At 43.4% G+C, this 16,194-nt stretch overlaps 1 protein-coding gene across 1 annotated transcript in view; it reads right to left on the bottom strand.

The window, feature by feature from the left end:
• Positions 1 to 8,147: 8,147 nt before the first annotated feature.
• efcab11 (EF-hand calcium binding domain 11) overlaps positions 8,148 to 16,194 on the bottom strand; it is a 34,602-nt gene continuing 26,555 nt past the window's right edge. Inside the window, exon 6 of the mRNA XM_030788523.1 lies at positions 8,148 to 8,229. Coding sequence (XP_030644383.1) covers positions 8,148 to 8,229 — 82 coding nt within the window. The remainder of the gene's footprint in view (positions 8,230 to 16,194) is intronic.

Below are 16,194 nucleotides of genomic sequence, written 5' to 3'. Positions count from 1 at the left end.
TCTATATGTAAATAGCACATTCAATCCGAGTGTAGACAGCTTTCCGTATCAGCGGAGTCAAAGGGAACGAGGGAACCCAGAGAGGTAATTATGATGATATTTTTTATCGTGTGAGAAGAGTCTCTGACAAAGTCATGTTTTGGAGAGAGACTCTGAGAGACTCTACTCACTCCGCAGCATGCGCTGAAAGACGTGGAGAGACAGTCGACATCGCGCCTTCCTTCAGTGGCGCTGCTGTAAAGTAAATCAAACAGAACAATGTATGTAAAGCAACACACTCCTGACCCTCCTGCCTAAGGAATGAAAAAAAAAACAAAAAAAAAACAATCCCTGATGTGTGTTGACAAAAGCTCTCAGAGTCATGGAACCAGTCTAAAGAGACAGTGCCCAAAGGCGACATCAGTGACCTTACATTGAACTCTTGACATTTTTGAACTTAAGAACTGAATTGAAGAATTGAAGAAGTGCACTGAAGAATGTTCAATTCTTGATATTTTTTTTCTGTTTTCTTTTTCTTTTTTTTATGGCAGGTTTTCTGTGAGAACAGTTATGAACACTGGATCCTCTGGTATGAACATGTCTTGTGGTGTGAAGAGCTCTATATAACAATTTGGAGAAATTGTATTTCAAAAATCACAGAACTGCAAAGCGAAGGAAATTCATTGAAAGTATCTACTGTACAGAAACAGTACAGAAAGTGTTTTAACAGTACAGAAAGTGTTACTGTACAGAAAGTGTTTTATGTGCAACCAACTAAAACTAGTTGTCAGTTTCTGTACATACATCTGGTTAAGGGAAGTTTTACTTGACTGATATTCAAATTAATGAAGCAAAAATAACACAGGACCTAAAAATACGTTTTAGTCACAAACAAATTATTTCATGTGAGCACACTTTCGGTTGTGTGTGGCTCATTTTAAGCCTCACTAACATTTAGCTACATTAGTTTATACAATTCTACAATAAAATAATGTTTAGCTAATTTCGTTTAGACTATGTTGCAACAAACATTCAGTTTCTCATAGTCTGTGCACATCACCAGGCTAAAAGAGCATTTTGACATGTTATTTAGCTTGTATTTATTCTTTAAATGAAATATCTTACCAAAATAAGAAGAATGAAACGTCTTTTGAACTTTCTCCAATTCACCATAATTGTTCCATTTCCTTACTCACACAACTAAACTTTAATACAATGGCACGAAAACAGTTTGAAGAACATATCCTCGAGGAACATCCCCCTGGCAACTACTGAATAAAACTGTTTAAACAACAGTCTATTGCAACCAGATTTGACATGTTTTCTCCTCCCCCACCAAACATAGTGTTAAAAATAATGCTTCTCATGAATATGTCCCCATTTAGGTCTCTGTCTACACACAGCCACCCTTCTTAATAGTTTCTTTGATCGTGGAAGAGCCTAACCCTTTAAAAACAAGCTGAACTGTGTTATGAGACAACATGGAGTTCTTATGGTCCCCACTCGCTCACTAATTTTCTATGCCACTTATCCTACTTAGGGTCGCGGGGGGTGCTGGAGCCTATTCCAGTGCTCATAGGGCGAAAGGAGGGGAATCACCCTGGACAGGTCGCCAGTCCACCACAGGGCAGACACACAGACAAACACACTCACACACATTCACACCTAGGGGCAATTTAGTGTCTCCAATTCGCCTAACCTGCATGTCTTTGGACTGTGGGAGGAAACTGGAGCTCCCTGAGGAAACCCACGCAGACACGGGGAGAACATACAAACTCCACGCGGAAAGGACCCTGGCCGCCCTTCAACTCACGCTGCTTTGATCTGTGATATCAGCCTACCTGTATGAACAGGAAAAATAACATTTTCAAAATGCTTAAATGCACAAAAAAAGAAAGAAAGAGAGAAAGAAAATGTATTTATCTTTCATATGTGTGCATCAGCACATTCACACTCAACATTTTTGTTTTGGTTTGTGTGTCAGTTTGGTGGAAGCCTACAAATTGACTGTTTCCGGTCAACAGCTATCACAAAAAAAAAAAAAAAAAAAAAAAGGATTGGGGAGGGGGGGGCAGAGAGAGGAGAGAGATCTGTACAATGCCTTTTCTCTCAGATCTCTGATTCATTTATGTCCAAGACAAAAGCAGTGGAAACAGTTCCTTTAAAAGTGGGCCAGTGGTCTGGGCCAGTAGGATGCATGGCTCCAACTGGAGGCTTTTCTGAGACCAAAGAGGAGGGGAGGATTACAGACATAATACTCCACCTTACATGTCCTCAGCAGCCAGGACTCTCCCATGGGCCTGCTTGAGTCTTCACGAAAGGCATCGATCCCACCTTATTGATCGGCCTTATGTACCACTTTTTCTTCCCTGCTACCCTCCATCATGCTGTTTACTTAGCACTGCCCTGTCTGCATTCTCTGGCATGTAGGGACTACAGATTTGTTTGGCTAAGACTAAGGAGGCGGCTCAGTACGTGACATGGTAGGTGCCTGTGTTTGAGCTGTTTAACGTTATGACTGAGACTCAGGTAATTGCCTTTTAGGTCATTATCCGAAGGGGACCTGATGTTCAGAAATCTGTAGCATGGGGGGGGGGGGGGGGGGGGGGGAGCGGTTGATTTGACCGTCGGTCGTAGTCGGCCCTTCATACATTCTTGGAGGAACCGAGTGTTTTGCATCTCACTGCCAAGACTAGCATCCATATTAAGGAAATCAATGTCTCCTCTGATTCATGTGAAACAGCACAGCACTGAGTGAGGTTAAGTTAAGCCTGAGTAGGTTTCGCTGTGTCACTGAGGAGGGCTTGGGGGCGTGTAGAGAGCACTGCTGAATCAGATGGACTGGATCAATGTCCTGGCAGCACTGTCGCCTCTTTAAGACTCATCATCATGAATGAGCGATTCCAGTGTTTCACCTACATGGTCGCCCAACAGGTACTAATCTCAAGACAATGCCAAGAATACACTGCTGATGTTACCAGAGGATGTTCTTAGAAGACTTAAGAAAAATGTTTGGTAGATAATGTTCTTACAATATTCTGTGAAGGTTACAAAATTCTGGAAATCTAAAGAAAGCAGGATAAAAATTTCCTCCTAGAATATTTACCAGTGATAATTCAGTTGTCTGCATCCATACTTCTGTCAGTGTCAGTAGTGAAAAAATGATTCCCGGTAAATCTTGTAACACAACCTGAGGATTGACGTCGGTTTTTAATGGGTTTCTGAGACCAGTGGTGGGAAGCTGTGGGAGGTTCATCTGCTGCGGTGGCCGGATCATCGTAGACCACGCTATTAGACCACACAGTCATTAACGCATAGCACCTGTGGGAAGCCATGACAACATGCTAAGGTAAACAAAACAAACAAAACAAAAAAGAAAACAGTTCAACCACAGATCATTCTTGTAAACCGAGGCTGTCGTAATGCCTTCATCAACGCTGTGAATACATAATGAAGCGCCATTTGTGCGACACAATAATTGTGTTTTGAAATGGTTTGTTGCATATGGAGTGACTAGGTAGGAGATTGCTTTGTGAAAATGAGGGAACACAACAGCAGAGACCAGTCTCCAAAATTAGAATTTCCTCTGGTGTGGAATCCCGCTGTCTTATAATCAAGTTCTGGGAATCTGTTTAAACACCTCAAAACATACATTGAATTCATTGTGAAGGAGAAGTGGTTTATGGTTTGGCTGTCTGAATGAAGACACTATGTGGGTAGTTCTATTTCAGTTCCCACTGTAAACTGAATGTCTGTATATATAGACCTTGCTTTCAAAGTAAGAAGACAGTGGAAAGACACAACAACTTCATTCCTCTTTTTTTTTAGTTTCTGAAATAAAATATTCTAAATTTTAATTGAAACATTTTTAAAAGTTAAAATGTGTTAATGTATAGTTTAAGACTCACCACATATGCAAAATATGTCACCAGTTTTGAATGAATAACTGAGTACCTGTCAGGTTGCCTGCAACGCATTTCAATTTTATAATGTGACAGCTCTTTTTTCTTTTTTTTTTAAAGTTTGAAGGTCCAGTGTGAAGGTGAAATTACATTTCTGGTCCTTTCACGGTGAAATTGAGACTGAAGAAAGCGCACATTTTTAATGCTGTAGGAGTATAATAACGGTGATAAGGGGCCTCTTTAGTAGCAGCTAGTGCTATTTACTCAGGTTAATTGAGTCAAACCTCCTGTAATACTGTAATATGGATTTCAACAGGTCGTGTTCTGTTTGCAAATATAATTAGTGCTCTCTGAGAATGCACTCAGCCACTGCAGAAATAACAAAGAGCAAAGGGAAAGGGAGTGGGGGCCACACCGCTGGGTTCCACGTCATTCACTGACTGCATGCTATCAGGTTTAACTGCCGACTGCATTGCCTTTTTAGCTGTTATTCAAATTAGAGAGAGAGAGAGAGAGGGAGAAAAAAAAAGAGCAGACAGGCAGAGTCCCCTGTGCAACATATCACTGTATTACACAGAGGGGATTTGCAATGCTACCTCATTAATGGAACTTCAAAGAGTAATCAGCTAATTAATATGACTTCAAAGCATAATCATGAGTAAATTCTTAATTTACTGATGATACGACTGACATTTTCCCATATGTAAGACAGCTGCATTTTACCATCATTCCAACTCAACTCAATCTAAACACTAGGTCAAGGTGCTTCCATAAACTCAACATAAATGTTTTTAATGACCACTGCCCCTTTCATAAATTCACTGATGTTTCATCGAAACAGTTTTAAGTCTAAAGAATAAACAAAATAGCGGACGCTTATTACCAATGCCAACACGTTTTGAGTTCTAGTAAATTATCTCACTATATTACAAGCACATAAATGTCTTTAAAAGGTTCAGCTGGATCATAACTCCGTAACCCTGTGGAGAGAGAAAAGTCGAGAAGCGAATCCTTAATTGAAAGACTTGATCTATGTTTGTGAGCAATGGCTGTAGCATCGTAAGGCGAATGAGTTTTGTCCAGTGTCTGTAAATCATTCGAAATTCCTTAGCCATCCTCTCCGTTATATTTGCGCTCTTGTGTGGCTAAACTCAGCTTAAGGGTGAAAGAATGAGAAAAGTATCTATAAATCATGTTTAATAGGCTCCCCATAGGAAAATCAATATGTTCATTCTGCCTCAGAACTCGCCTTCACAGTTTGCATTCATCAGTGACAACAGCAATCTGAGTTGTATGTGCTCATGGGGTATTTTTTTTTTTTCTTTTTTTTTTTTTTCTTTTTCTACAAACTGTGGTTGATTCAACTGCTGGTGGCAGCAAAGAAAAACAAGCAGAGAAGCATTTTATAGTCTTTAATTTACTTAAATATTATTGAAGATGCTAGCTCATATTTGATGGTATATGTACTCTTAAAAAAACACTTAAACGGTTGGGAATGGTCGGATAAGAATGTAAGAACGGACATTGGGCTCTGGCGGCATTTCGAGACCGAGATTCCTCTTTAGCTCTGGTTGACCTATATCCTTAGGCAATAAAAAAAGAGAGAGAGAGAGAGAGAGAAAAAAAAAAGAACTATAGTGGTGGGAATATGGAAATCTAAAACTAGAGGGTCATTATGTGCATCCCCTGGCCAGATAAATGAATCAATAAATATCATCTGCTTTGTGCCAAGGAGAGAATATGATCTGAAGAGGAGGAGGAGTAGGGGGGGGGGTCTTCTCCATTTTCTGATCTCATTTCACCTCACTGCATCTGTGCAGCCCTCCATTTAGTGGCAGCATACATAAATATTTCCCCGGGACGCGAGAGGACTGTGAGCTCCACGTCAACGCCGCCTTTGCCGCCGTTAACACAGCAGAAAAGAACCAGCAGGTTGGCCCTGTCGGAGCTGTTCTCTGACACCTCTCACCCCCCCGCTTGACTGGTGTCACCTGGACAGAAGAGACGTAAACAAGCCCCCAGCCTGACGAAGTGTCGAACGAGAGAGAGAGAGAACACGTTCCCTCTCTTCTTCTCGGGCGCGGGAGTCTGTAGCGACACTTTGTATCTGCGAGCAGGTAGAGCGGGGGAGCAAGGTCCCTCATTTGTATCTGCCAGGCTTGATTAATGATATTTCATCCTCTCCATGTTCTCCTTTTCTTTTTTTTCTTTTCTGTTCCTTCCTTCAGAGCTCCCGCTCTTCTTCTCATTTCCATACAGTTGCAGGCAGCCATTAAATGTACAGACAGCCTGGTCGTGGACAGCTTCATTTAGGGACACAAACACACACGCGTACACACGCACACACACACACACACACACACACACAGAGTTTATGTAATCACACACTCTTACTGCACATGTGTGTTTACACTTGAACGGAGTCATAGATATGAGCTGTTCTACACTTGAACCTGTCAGGCAGACGTATATAGCCGAGTGGAGGCGGCGGAAGTGCTGATTCATACTGGCCCCCAACCCCTGCCTCCCTACACACACCCCCTTCCAATCTTCACCCCCGAGTGGCCGAGGTGGGGGTTATAGGAACCTGCGAGGTCCAATTTAAACTGTTAACTAACATATAAACACGCTCAGGCGGTTTTAACGAGCGCAAACACCTCTCCTCCTCCTTACTCTGATGGCGCTCAGCAATACAAAGTTATGTTGCTGTCTGTGTCACAAGAAAAATACCGGTAAATAAATAACCCCTGGGGTCTGAGTTGAATCTAAACTGTCAGTTTTGCAATGATTGTTTTTTCCCTTTCGACTCCAAGGCAGTAACTTAATTCAAAACAGAAAAGAATAAGAGAGAGAGAGGGAGAGAGAGAGAGAGAGAGAGAGAGAGAGAGAGAGCTTCTGCTAGCTTCAGACGCGATTAAAGAAATGCTAGGAGCACAATGGAACGTGGTCCATTCTCCCACAAACTTGGCACAAACAGGAGACACGCGGCGTGTTATTTTTCAGCTTTTCATTATATTGGCAGAACTCAGATTGAAGCCACATTGTACCACAGTGCCATTTTTTTTTTTTTCTTTTTCTGAACGTGTATCACTTTGGCATGCCTGCACTGTGCTTCCTGTGACAAACACAATGCAGCTGTTGGGTTCATTTAATCAGGCACCGAAAAAAGAAGGTGAATATTTAACTAGCCTGTGTCTGTACATATATTTGAAGAGCAGACTGTTCCTGAAAATGAGCTCATACATGGATTAAACATGTATTTGATTTCAAAAAAAAAAAAAAAAGAAGTATTGGATGATGATTTTTTTTTTTTTTCTGTTCCTCCAAGTTCATTTCCTCGCTCTGTGCTCCTTGAGCTCTCTGCTGGATTTGCGGGAAGAAGGCTTGTGTGCAGCGCGCCGCTTGTACAGATGAGAACTCGAGACTGATTACAAAAACAAATTAATCTTTATTCAGACGGGAGTACAGTAAATCTCTCAAAACACAAACAAGTATTTACAGTTTCATAATCGTGTGTAACAGGAGGCATCTCAGAGAAATCCCCCCAGAAGTGTGCGTTTTGGGCTTTTGAATATACAGCTGTGGAAGGGTCCTTTTGTGCAACACTGATTAAAAAAAAAAAAAAAACAGAATCTGATTTGGCTTGTTAATATTCAATTTCATAAGGAACCTGTCTGTTGCTCAGGTGGAAGTGGATTTAGCGAGTGGATTAAAAGACATCCAATATTGCATTCAGTTTAATAAGTTGGAGGTGACAAACAGCAGGAGCGAAAAAAGAAAAAAAAAAGAAGTCTCGGGTTAACACCCGGAGAGCATTTCAAATATAAGAACCAAAATATATCAGGGCAGACAAGAATGAGATCTTCTCTCGGTCTCTGAGTCACAGCCTGTGAGATTTGCTTTGCCCTTAATGCAGTTTGTAAGACAACTGTACAATAGAAACATACGTCTCTCCGTTACAACAGGTAGCCTCGGACCAGCTGGATCAATAGAACACCAAAACTCATCATCAAACTCAGACATCAAGTATTTGAGGTTAATCGCATTTTCTCTGCTCAGTTTTGGATAGCGCTCTCTTAAGGGCTTAGGACTCACCAAAAGAAAGAGAGAGAGAGAGAGCTATGAAAAGGTTCACCTGTCCAGAAGTTAAGTGAAAAAAACAAAAACAGAGTGAGCGGTTTGGTTAATACCCAGGTCGTGTATCTTTGTCTCTGCAGACGGTACAATTCCCAATGTCCTCCTCTCTCGCTCGCTCCCACTAACGCCTCAGCTGTTGGCTTGACCATAGCTGATCACATTCTCAAAGTCCTTAAAACTGAGGTGGCCATCAGAGTCCTGATCCACGTGCCTGTGCAGGAGGAGAAAATCGACGGAATTACTCATAACGCAGAAAAAAAAAAGAAGAAAAAACAAAACAAACAAACAAACAAACAAAAAATAGATCCTCCTAATGGAAGGTGCTTTGCTATTCAGAGTAAACAGCCTAGAGTGAAATTCTATCGGATCCTGCAGGTGCGGGTTTGACATTATTTGTTTACGGATCAAGATAAGTCAAAATCGGATGTGGATGGAGTGCAGAGCAACCTGAAATATTGGAAGAAAAAGCCAAAATGAAGGACAGAATGGGAACAGACTATGGAAACTGCAAAAGGGAGCGCGCTCGGAATAAGGCAATATCGAATAGCTGTCAGTAAACAGTATGAAATTATAAAGAAAACTGGGCACAGAGCAATAAACACAGTCCTGAATAATGAATGTCCATCACATTTCCTTCCCTCAAATTTTATATATGACATATCTTCTTTAATGGAGAGACCGCACGCTGCTTTATTGTGGATATTTTCCATAATATCGATCCACTCAAATTTTACTGATGCAAGCTGTTGGCAGACTTTGATGTGTCAATAAAACATATGGCAATGAGACTAATATGAGGCTGAGCATTTGGATAACATTAACTTTACAGAGACTGACAGAGAAAGCCGCCAAGCCATGACGCTGTAACATCCACAACACACACAGTCATAGCTGGTTATGTTACAATTGCTGTGAAATACATAAACTGTTATGTGAGAGACTGCAATTAGTGTGATTCTTTGCGTCACTTCTGAAATTTGCAGGTGTTCACACATATGATTTTGAACCTTTGATGAACAATGTAGTTGCTGTGCAGTCTTTATGTACCATCCATCCATCAAAGAATAAAGAGTTATTGGCCTTGGTACATGTCACACTATATATCTACACAGAATACAGCCACAAAACAGACACAGAGTCAAACTGTTGAGAGGTGAGCAATACAGTTTCAGTCTCCTTCAGTCTCTCTCTCTCCCTCTCCCTCTCTCTCTCTCTCTCTCTCTCTCTCTCTTTCTGAGCTGCCGAGATGGGCGTACAGTGACTGGTTGAATGACAGTGAACATGGTAGAGTTACGCTGCTCTTCTCTCACAGTGGTGAATGCCAGTCATCCAGACTGCAGCACTGAGCACTGTCTGATTGACCCCAGCGAGGCTGGTGCTTGACTTATTTCACGTCCCGCTGGAGGTGGTACGGCAGGACAGGTGCTGGGCGTGGGAGGGAGGAGAGCCTCGCGTTTTCAGCTGACTGAGTCTTTTATCAGCCCTGAGGGGGAAAGCGCAGCAGCGCCTGCAGTAGCAGCCCACAGCCTCGGCTTAAGCAGAAGGGATCAGCTCAATTATATCCAGAGTTTATGCACTGTTTGATATATTTGATGGACAGCCTCTCAAGAAATGATTTCGGGGACATCAAGGACGGCCCGAGACCAAAAGCCACGAGTAAACGGGTCCGGATGCTACGAACGCGGTCGGGTCACGGTGGGTGTGGTCACCGGGAGTTTGGTCGCTATCTACCAAGACGCTCGGATATGAGCATTAAATATCATGTTGCACACAGCCAATTTTAAGCCCATTTATGACCATTTATGACTTCAGTCAAAATTTATTGCATCCGCGATTTCCGAGAAAGAGAGAGAGAGAGAGAGAGAGAGAGAGGAAGGGAGCAAGAGAGAGAGGGAGAGAGAGAGAGAGAGGGAGAGAGAGAGAAAGAGGAGAGCAAGCAATTGAGAGAGAGCAAAAGAAAGAGAGAGAGAGAGAGAGAAGGAAGGGAGCAAGAGAGAGAGGGAGAGAGAGAGAGAGAGAGAAAGAGGAGAGCAAGCAATTGAGAGAGAGCAAAAGAAAGAGAGAGAGAGAGAGAGAGAGAGAGAAGGAGAGAGAAAAAGAAATAGAGGAAAGTGCTTCTCTGTTCTCTCGCAGCAAAAGCCACTTGATCACATCACAGGATGAGTCATTCATGACAAAACGAGCGGATAAAGGCAATGCGTGAGCAAATTGAATCGTGTCAGTGGAGGAGAGAAGGACATTACAGCGCAATGGAGCAGCCTTTTTCACTCTCGCCACCTCTCACTTACAGATGAAACAGAAAGAGCCATTTCATTCAAGTGGAATCTCTCATTTCCCACACACTGGCTCTCCTCCCCTCAGCTCCTTATAGTCATTCAATTTAACATGCAAATCTGTGTGAGGCACCAGCCGGCCGAAAATGGACGTACGGAGAAGTTGTTAAGTGAGTGTTGTAATGACGGACAGAGACAATGTGCATGAGAAATGGGACGCAGAGAGCCGATCTTCCTTTTGCGGATGAGTACAAAATCAAATGAGCCAATATGAGGTGGAAAATTCATGGTGGGGGGGGGGGCCTTGGGTTTTTTTTTTTTTTTCGTTGCCTAGTTCTCCCTCGGTGTGATTTCTCTATTACTGCGAGCAGCAGACTGATGGAGTGCAAACACAGCAGATGTGAGGGAAATTTGGTAGCAACAGGGAGGAGAATTAAAACAACATTAAGCATTCAGCAACTGGAAAATCACACATCCCCGTTCCATGCCACTGACTCCCATTCAAATGAAAGTGTGGCACCGATCTAATTAGAGTCTAATGCCGTCCTCCCCGCGGAGGAGGACCATCGAGATCATCCTCCACGCCATCTCTCCAGAGCTCCGTCACCTCTCCACTGCTCTCCTATCAGTCAAGGAGGAGAAACAAAGAGAGAGAAGGAGAGAGAGAGAGAGAGAGAGAGAGACAGACTGTGATAAACAGACAATAATAAAGACAGGCAATCAGAGACAGAGAAAGAGAAGAAGCGATGAAGGGAAAGACAGAGAAAGTGATGGGGGATTGGGGGGGGGTGTCACTGTGGCCCTCGTCACATAACCCAGCAGCAGAATAGAGAGAATTAGATTCCTTAATGCCCGTGTTACAGGCGTCAATTAAACAACTAAAGGAAGCACTTCAAATAAGACAGTACATATTACCTCTGAATTGGGCCGACCCACTCTGTGAGCATAACGGCAAGCGTGCCATTAGAGCTTGATTAGGGCCAGCATAATCGTGCATGTGAAGAGGAATGCACTCGCTGACAATCGAATTAAGCAGCGACACTGACCGTTTTACATGGGACTGTGTTTGACTGACTGATGTAATAGTAACATTGAAGTGAAATGATCAAATCAGACAGGCATTCTGCCAGATCACAGAGCGTGGCTCAAAGAGCCAGTGTCGCGTGTCTCTATGGGCTTAACAATACTAAGTATTGAACAGATATGAATGGGTTCCTGGGCTTGTTCTTGATCTGACAACCTCTCAAGCTTGACGAGCTTAGCGCTGTCAATCATTGTGTAAAGCAGGTCATTGGTTCTGCTGTGACAAGGACCAGGATGGGCAGCCCCAGCCTCTTGTAAACTGGGTATACTAGTAAATGGCTCAGTGTTACTGATATTCTGTGTGATGCCGGTGGCTGGCTAAAGGTGGCGCTGTGAACAGTGGTGAAACGACATCCCTGCCCACATACGCAGGACGGTGCGCTCCACAGGCGGGAAATACCACAGAGAGTTTATTAGCCTTCAGCGAGAGATGAGGAATTTCTTGGAAGGCCGGCCTATGATGAAGGCTCACCGAAGCATGCAGATCGTCTAATTACCGCATTGTCATAGCTAGAATACCGTCGTAATCAGAATAATGGCGCACAGTTCTGGGATGTTGTTTCTCATTACTGCGCGGTGTGGCAGCTGTATTTGTGAAACAGTCAGCCCACCAGCCTTGCAGACAACCAGCCAGCTCAGCTCTCTGGACCCCTCTTAGAAAAAAAAAAAAAAAAATCAAAATGTCACACTTTTCTCTCTGTGCTCTTCAAGTGCGAGGAACATAAAACTTAAACTTAAATTTCATCTAAACGCACTTAAAATGAACGATATGTGTGTCATTTTAGTTATACAGGATTTTTGCTAAGAGAGGAAAAAATCAATGTGGAATTGCAAGAAACGGACAACTCCAAATTGATAGAAATATTGCCTGACCGATGGGTTTTTGCCTCACTTCTCAGCAGCAGCGTTCCCTGCGGAAGAACGCTGCGACCATTCCAGGAGCCGGTGATGACATCATCGGAACGCACCCGAGGCCCAGGTGCATTAATCTGAATGTTGCTTGGTTTGGCTATTCTTTCTTTCTTTCTTTTTTTTTTGTAAACAGAGAGCAGACAGAAAGGGGAGAGGAAAACATGGAAGTATGCAAGCGCTACTCTGTCACTGTCAGGGTACACTATAGCTCACTATAGCTCCCGTACTGACCATGCAAAAAAAAAAAAAAAATGAGAGAAAAGATCCAGTCCAAACCTCCTGTGTGCCCTATCCCACTGCACATGCCAATCCACCAACCTGACGGGATCTTAGACCGCAAAAAACACACGCTAACCCCAGGGTTTTGGCACACAGCAATTCAGCACACGTGAAGTTGGTAAACAAAGTTCTCAAAGTTTATACTTTATTATTCCAGCGGATTCTATGGCAATAATGCACTGATGCGGCGATTGTGTCGAAAAAAAAAAAAGAAAGAAAAAAAAGAAGAAGAAAAAAAAAAAAGAAAGAATTTGAGATTGTTTGAGAGTTGTGCCAAACTAGGGGGACAACTGTGGGTGTTTTGTATTTGGCGTGAGACGACAGAAGCAATCAGAGGGAGACGCAAGCAGCCTAACAAACGAAAACATTCAACTCTCGCCGCAGCAGAGACAAAAGAGCAATCCCTCTCACTGAGCTGTGTTCTGATTGGCTTAATTGGGAATCCTTAAGGACTGCTTCTCTCTTTTAGCTCTTCTTCTCTCTCCGTCTTTCCCTCTCTCGCTGTCTCATCCTTTGACCGTGAGGGCGGGGGTGTGGGGGGGGAGGAGGCGGAGGGTGGGATAGGCGACTGATCTCGGAGCCCGATGTTTTCTCCCTGATCGATGGAGAGATGTTACAGCAACGGAGCCTTTTTTTTTTTTTTTTTTATATACATTAACTAAATCACTCCCGTTGAAAGCGCTGCGAGTGGCTGTCATGGCAACAGCCGAAAGCATCAATGGGAGTTGTGAAATGTGCAGCAGAATTCTCTCCCAGACCGCGGCCCCGAGACATGATATTGATGCCTTTGTCACAGGCGACTGGGCCCGAGCTCTGGCGGTACCTGCAGAGCCTGCAAACAAGTCTCGGGTTATGTCGACCCAGTGTACGACACGCATCCATACATTCTAATCCCAACACATACATGCCTAATCCCAAAGCAGCTTAAGAGCGGAATGCATCCTAGTGCACCGCTGTTGCTATGCTCGTAGTCTCTTTAACGACATCCCCAGATTATTGGTGCAGTATTGGGAACGGGGTTAGAGCGCAAGTTCTCCAATTTTTGGGAAAAACTCTTGGAGGGCAGGTCGTAAAATGAGGCCAGCGAAAGATGTAAGACATAAGTGGTTAAACAGTGTCCGATGTAATAAACTCTATCATTTACATGTCAAAACTCATCAGTGCGTCTGATGAACTTTTTCCTCCTGATGCTATGCTTTTCTCTCAGTGTCTGACATCACCTCTCTCTCTTTCTCTGTCCCTCTCATTCTCTCTCTCTCTCTCTCTTTCTCTCTCTCTCTCTTTCTCTCTGTCTGTCTTTGTGTGTCTTTCACATTTTTTGTGCCACAGTCAGTCAATAGGGAAGAGAGCAATGCCAAGAGGGACAGTCTATCCTTACAGTTTCTACAGGAGTGTTGTGAAAACTAAACTGTTCCCAGAGTAGGCTCTCACACACGCTTCTCTGGAGAGCACACATGCCAAAAAACACAGACAGGCTGCCAAGGCTTAAGTCAGAGGAAAAGACACACACACACACACACACACACACACACACACAGGCAGGCTCATACATTCACTTACTCCTCTCAAACACAAACAAGGTACTCCATCTCTGCATCTTACATTATTGCATAAAACACAAGCATATTGAAAGAAGAAACCAATAATGTATTCATGCCACCCTTCCAGTTCTGACACATTTAAGGACAATGCTATGGAAGCAAAACCGGGCTGTAAAACATGCTGCTCGCCGGTATAAATTAAAACGGCTTTCTAGGAGGAAAAAGATTGATGACTACATTGTGTGCATCTTGTGATTCTCTCTCTCTCTCCCTCTCTCTTTCTCATTTAATAGAGGATCACAGCGATTTTCCACATCTGCTCTGATTCGAGGTACTGAGGCAGCAGGTTCTTACAGGGAATTAAAAAAGACGCGCGGGTGACCATTCTTGAGAAACTTGTTGGACAAATGAAGGCCGAAGCAATTTGCTCTGTGGGCTTGCAGCTGGTTAACAGATTATGTAAGAGAGAGAGAGAGAGAGAGAAGCAGAGTTTCTTGGACCATGCAAACGTAAAATGGTAAAGGGTAGATAGCCTCCTTCTTCTTTCTAAGTCGATGGGTTTTGAATAAATATTTACGGCTTGCTTTGTCCGCAAGACCTCTCAACTACAATCTGTTTTAGTCAAAGCGATGAAGGGAGAAAGTCAATTTATTTAAATCCGCGTCCTATCCCCCTTCAGAAAAAAAAAAAACTGCATGTTGGCCTCGGCGCTGTCCCAAGCCACCGGGTTCCATTTAGCAATCGTGTCATTTCCTGTCGTCTTCGTAGTAACTCCTCGACTTAACACCACCCCCCGGCCCCCCCCCCCCCCCCCCGGCCCGTCTCGTCCCCCTCCCCTTCACAGGCTTCCATTCAAAATCGCGCTTTGCTTCGGGAAAGACCAATCCACTGTTTAGACGACTTCCTAATTTAACAAGAGTCTCTAAAAAAGCGGCGCAGAAAATGGAGAAATAACTGAAGCTCCTTCAATAAAGCAGACTAATCATCACATTTGCCCACTTGTTTAATCTGCCATGGTAATGAGAAGGACTCAGAGGGCTCTGGAGTCTATTCAGATTCACTCACTCACTCCTCCAACGTCTATTGACTCATCTCCTCTATTCAAACACTCAGCTCCTCCAGGCTGCTGCTCACCGCACTTCAGAGGCCTCCAAAAAGCAAAGCCTCTTAATGGAATACAAAGTCAAAGAGAGATTTCGGATTTCACGGACAAGCAAGGATTCACCCGGGGGAAAAAAAAAAAAAAAACCAAAAAACCTCAAAACGTACAAGGGTACCGAGTGTCCGACCACAGGTGTTATAACATCGTGTGCTGATTCACTGCCGGCATTGTGTTTTTTCCCTGACTCAGAATCACGTAGGTACAAGAAAAAAAAAAGAAAAAAAGATTCAGATTTACTGAGTAATCAGTTCTTCTCTTCACTATCCCTTGAGAGGAAAACACTCACGAAGCTACATCAGCTCAATGTTACGCATCAGAGTATAGGGCCATGGTCTCCAGGAGAAAAAATTTGGCCTTAAGTTTAGATAAAGGATAAAAGTGTGTTCTTCAACCTCAAACTGTTCACTTTCTGTAGACTCTGTGTGTGTGTGTGTGTGTGTGTGTGTGTGTGTGTGTGTGTGTGTGTGTGTGTGTGTGTGTGTGTGTGTGTGTGTGTGAGAGAGAGAGTGTGAGTGTGTGTGAGTGTGTATGAGTGTGTGTGGGTGTGTGAGTATAGTAAAGAAATGAGGTTCTATCTGAGGAGACCCTGCTGGGGATGAAATGACCCTGCAATCGAAGAGCGAGGGATGACAGCTTTTCGTACAAGCTGTCTTCTCTGCTGATTAGCTGGAGTGGGGCTCTCCTGCCTGGGCCAGGGTCTGTGGAGTGATGGGACGTCACCAGGGTTCCTCACAGCTTTCATTAACACTCCATCTCAGACACCTGAGGGGAGTCCAAAATATGAAATCAAATAGAGAGAGAAAAGAGAATTTCTAAGCAGACACCACAGGCTCACAGAAAAACCTTTCCAACACCTGCCCAGCTTGGAAACTTGTGTGGAAAGTATGTACAGTACACACACAAACACACACACACAGGCCCACACA

The sequence above is a fragment of the Chanos chanos genome, chromosome 1 (genome assembly GCF_902362185.1).
Source record: "Chanos chanos chromosome 1, fChaCha1.1, whole genome shotgun sequence".
NCBI lineage: Eukaryota > Metazoa > Chordata > Actinopteri > Gonorynchiformes > Chanidae > Chanos > Chanos chanos.
This window is presented reverse-complemented; position numbering and strand designations above follow the sequence as displayed.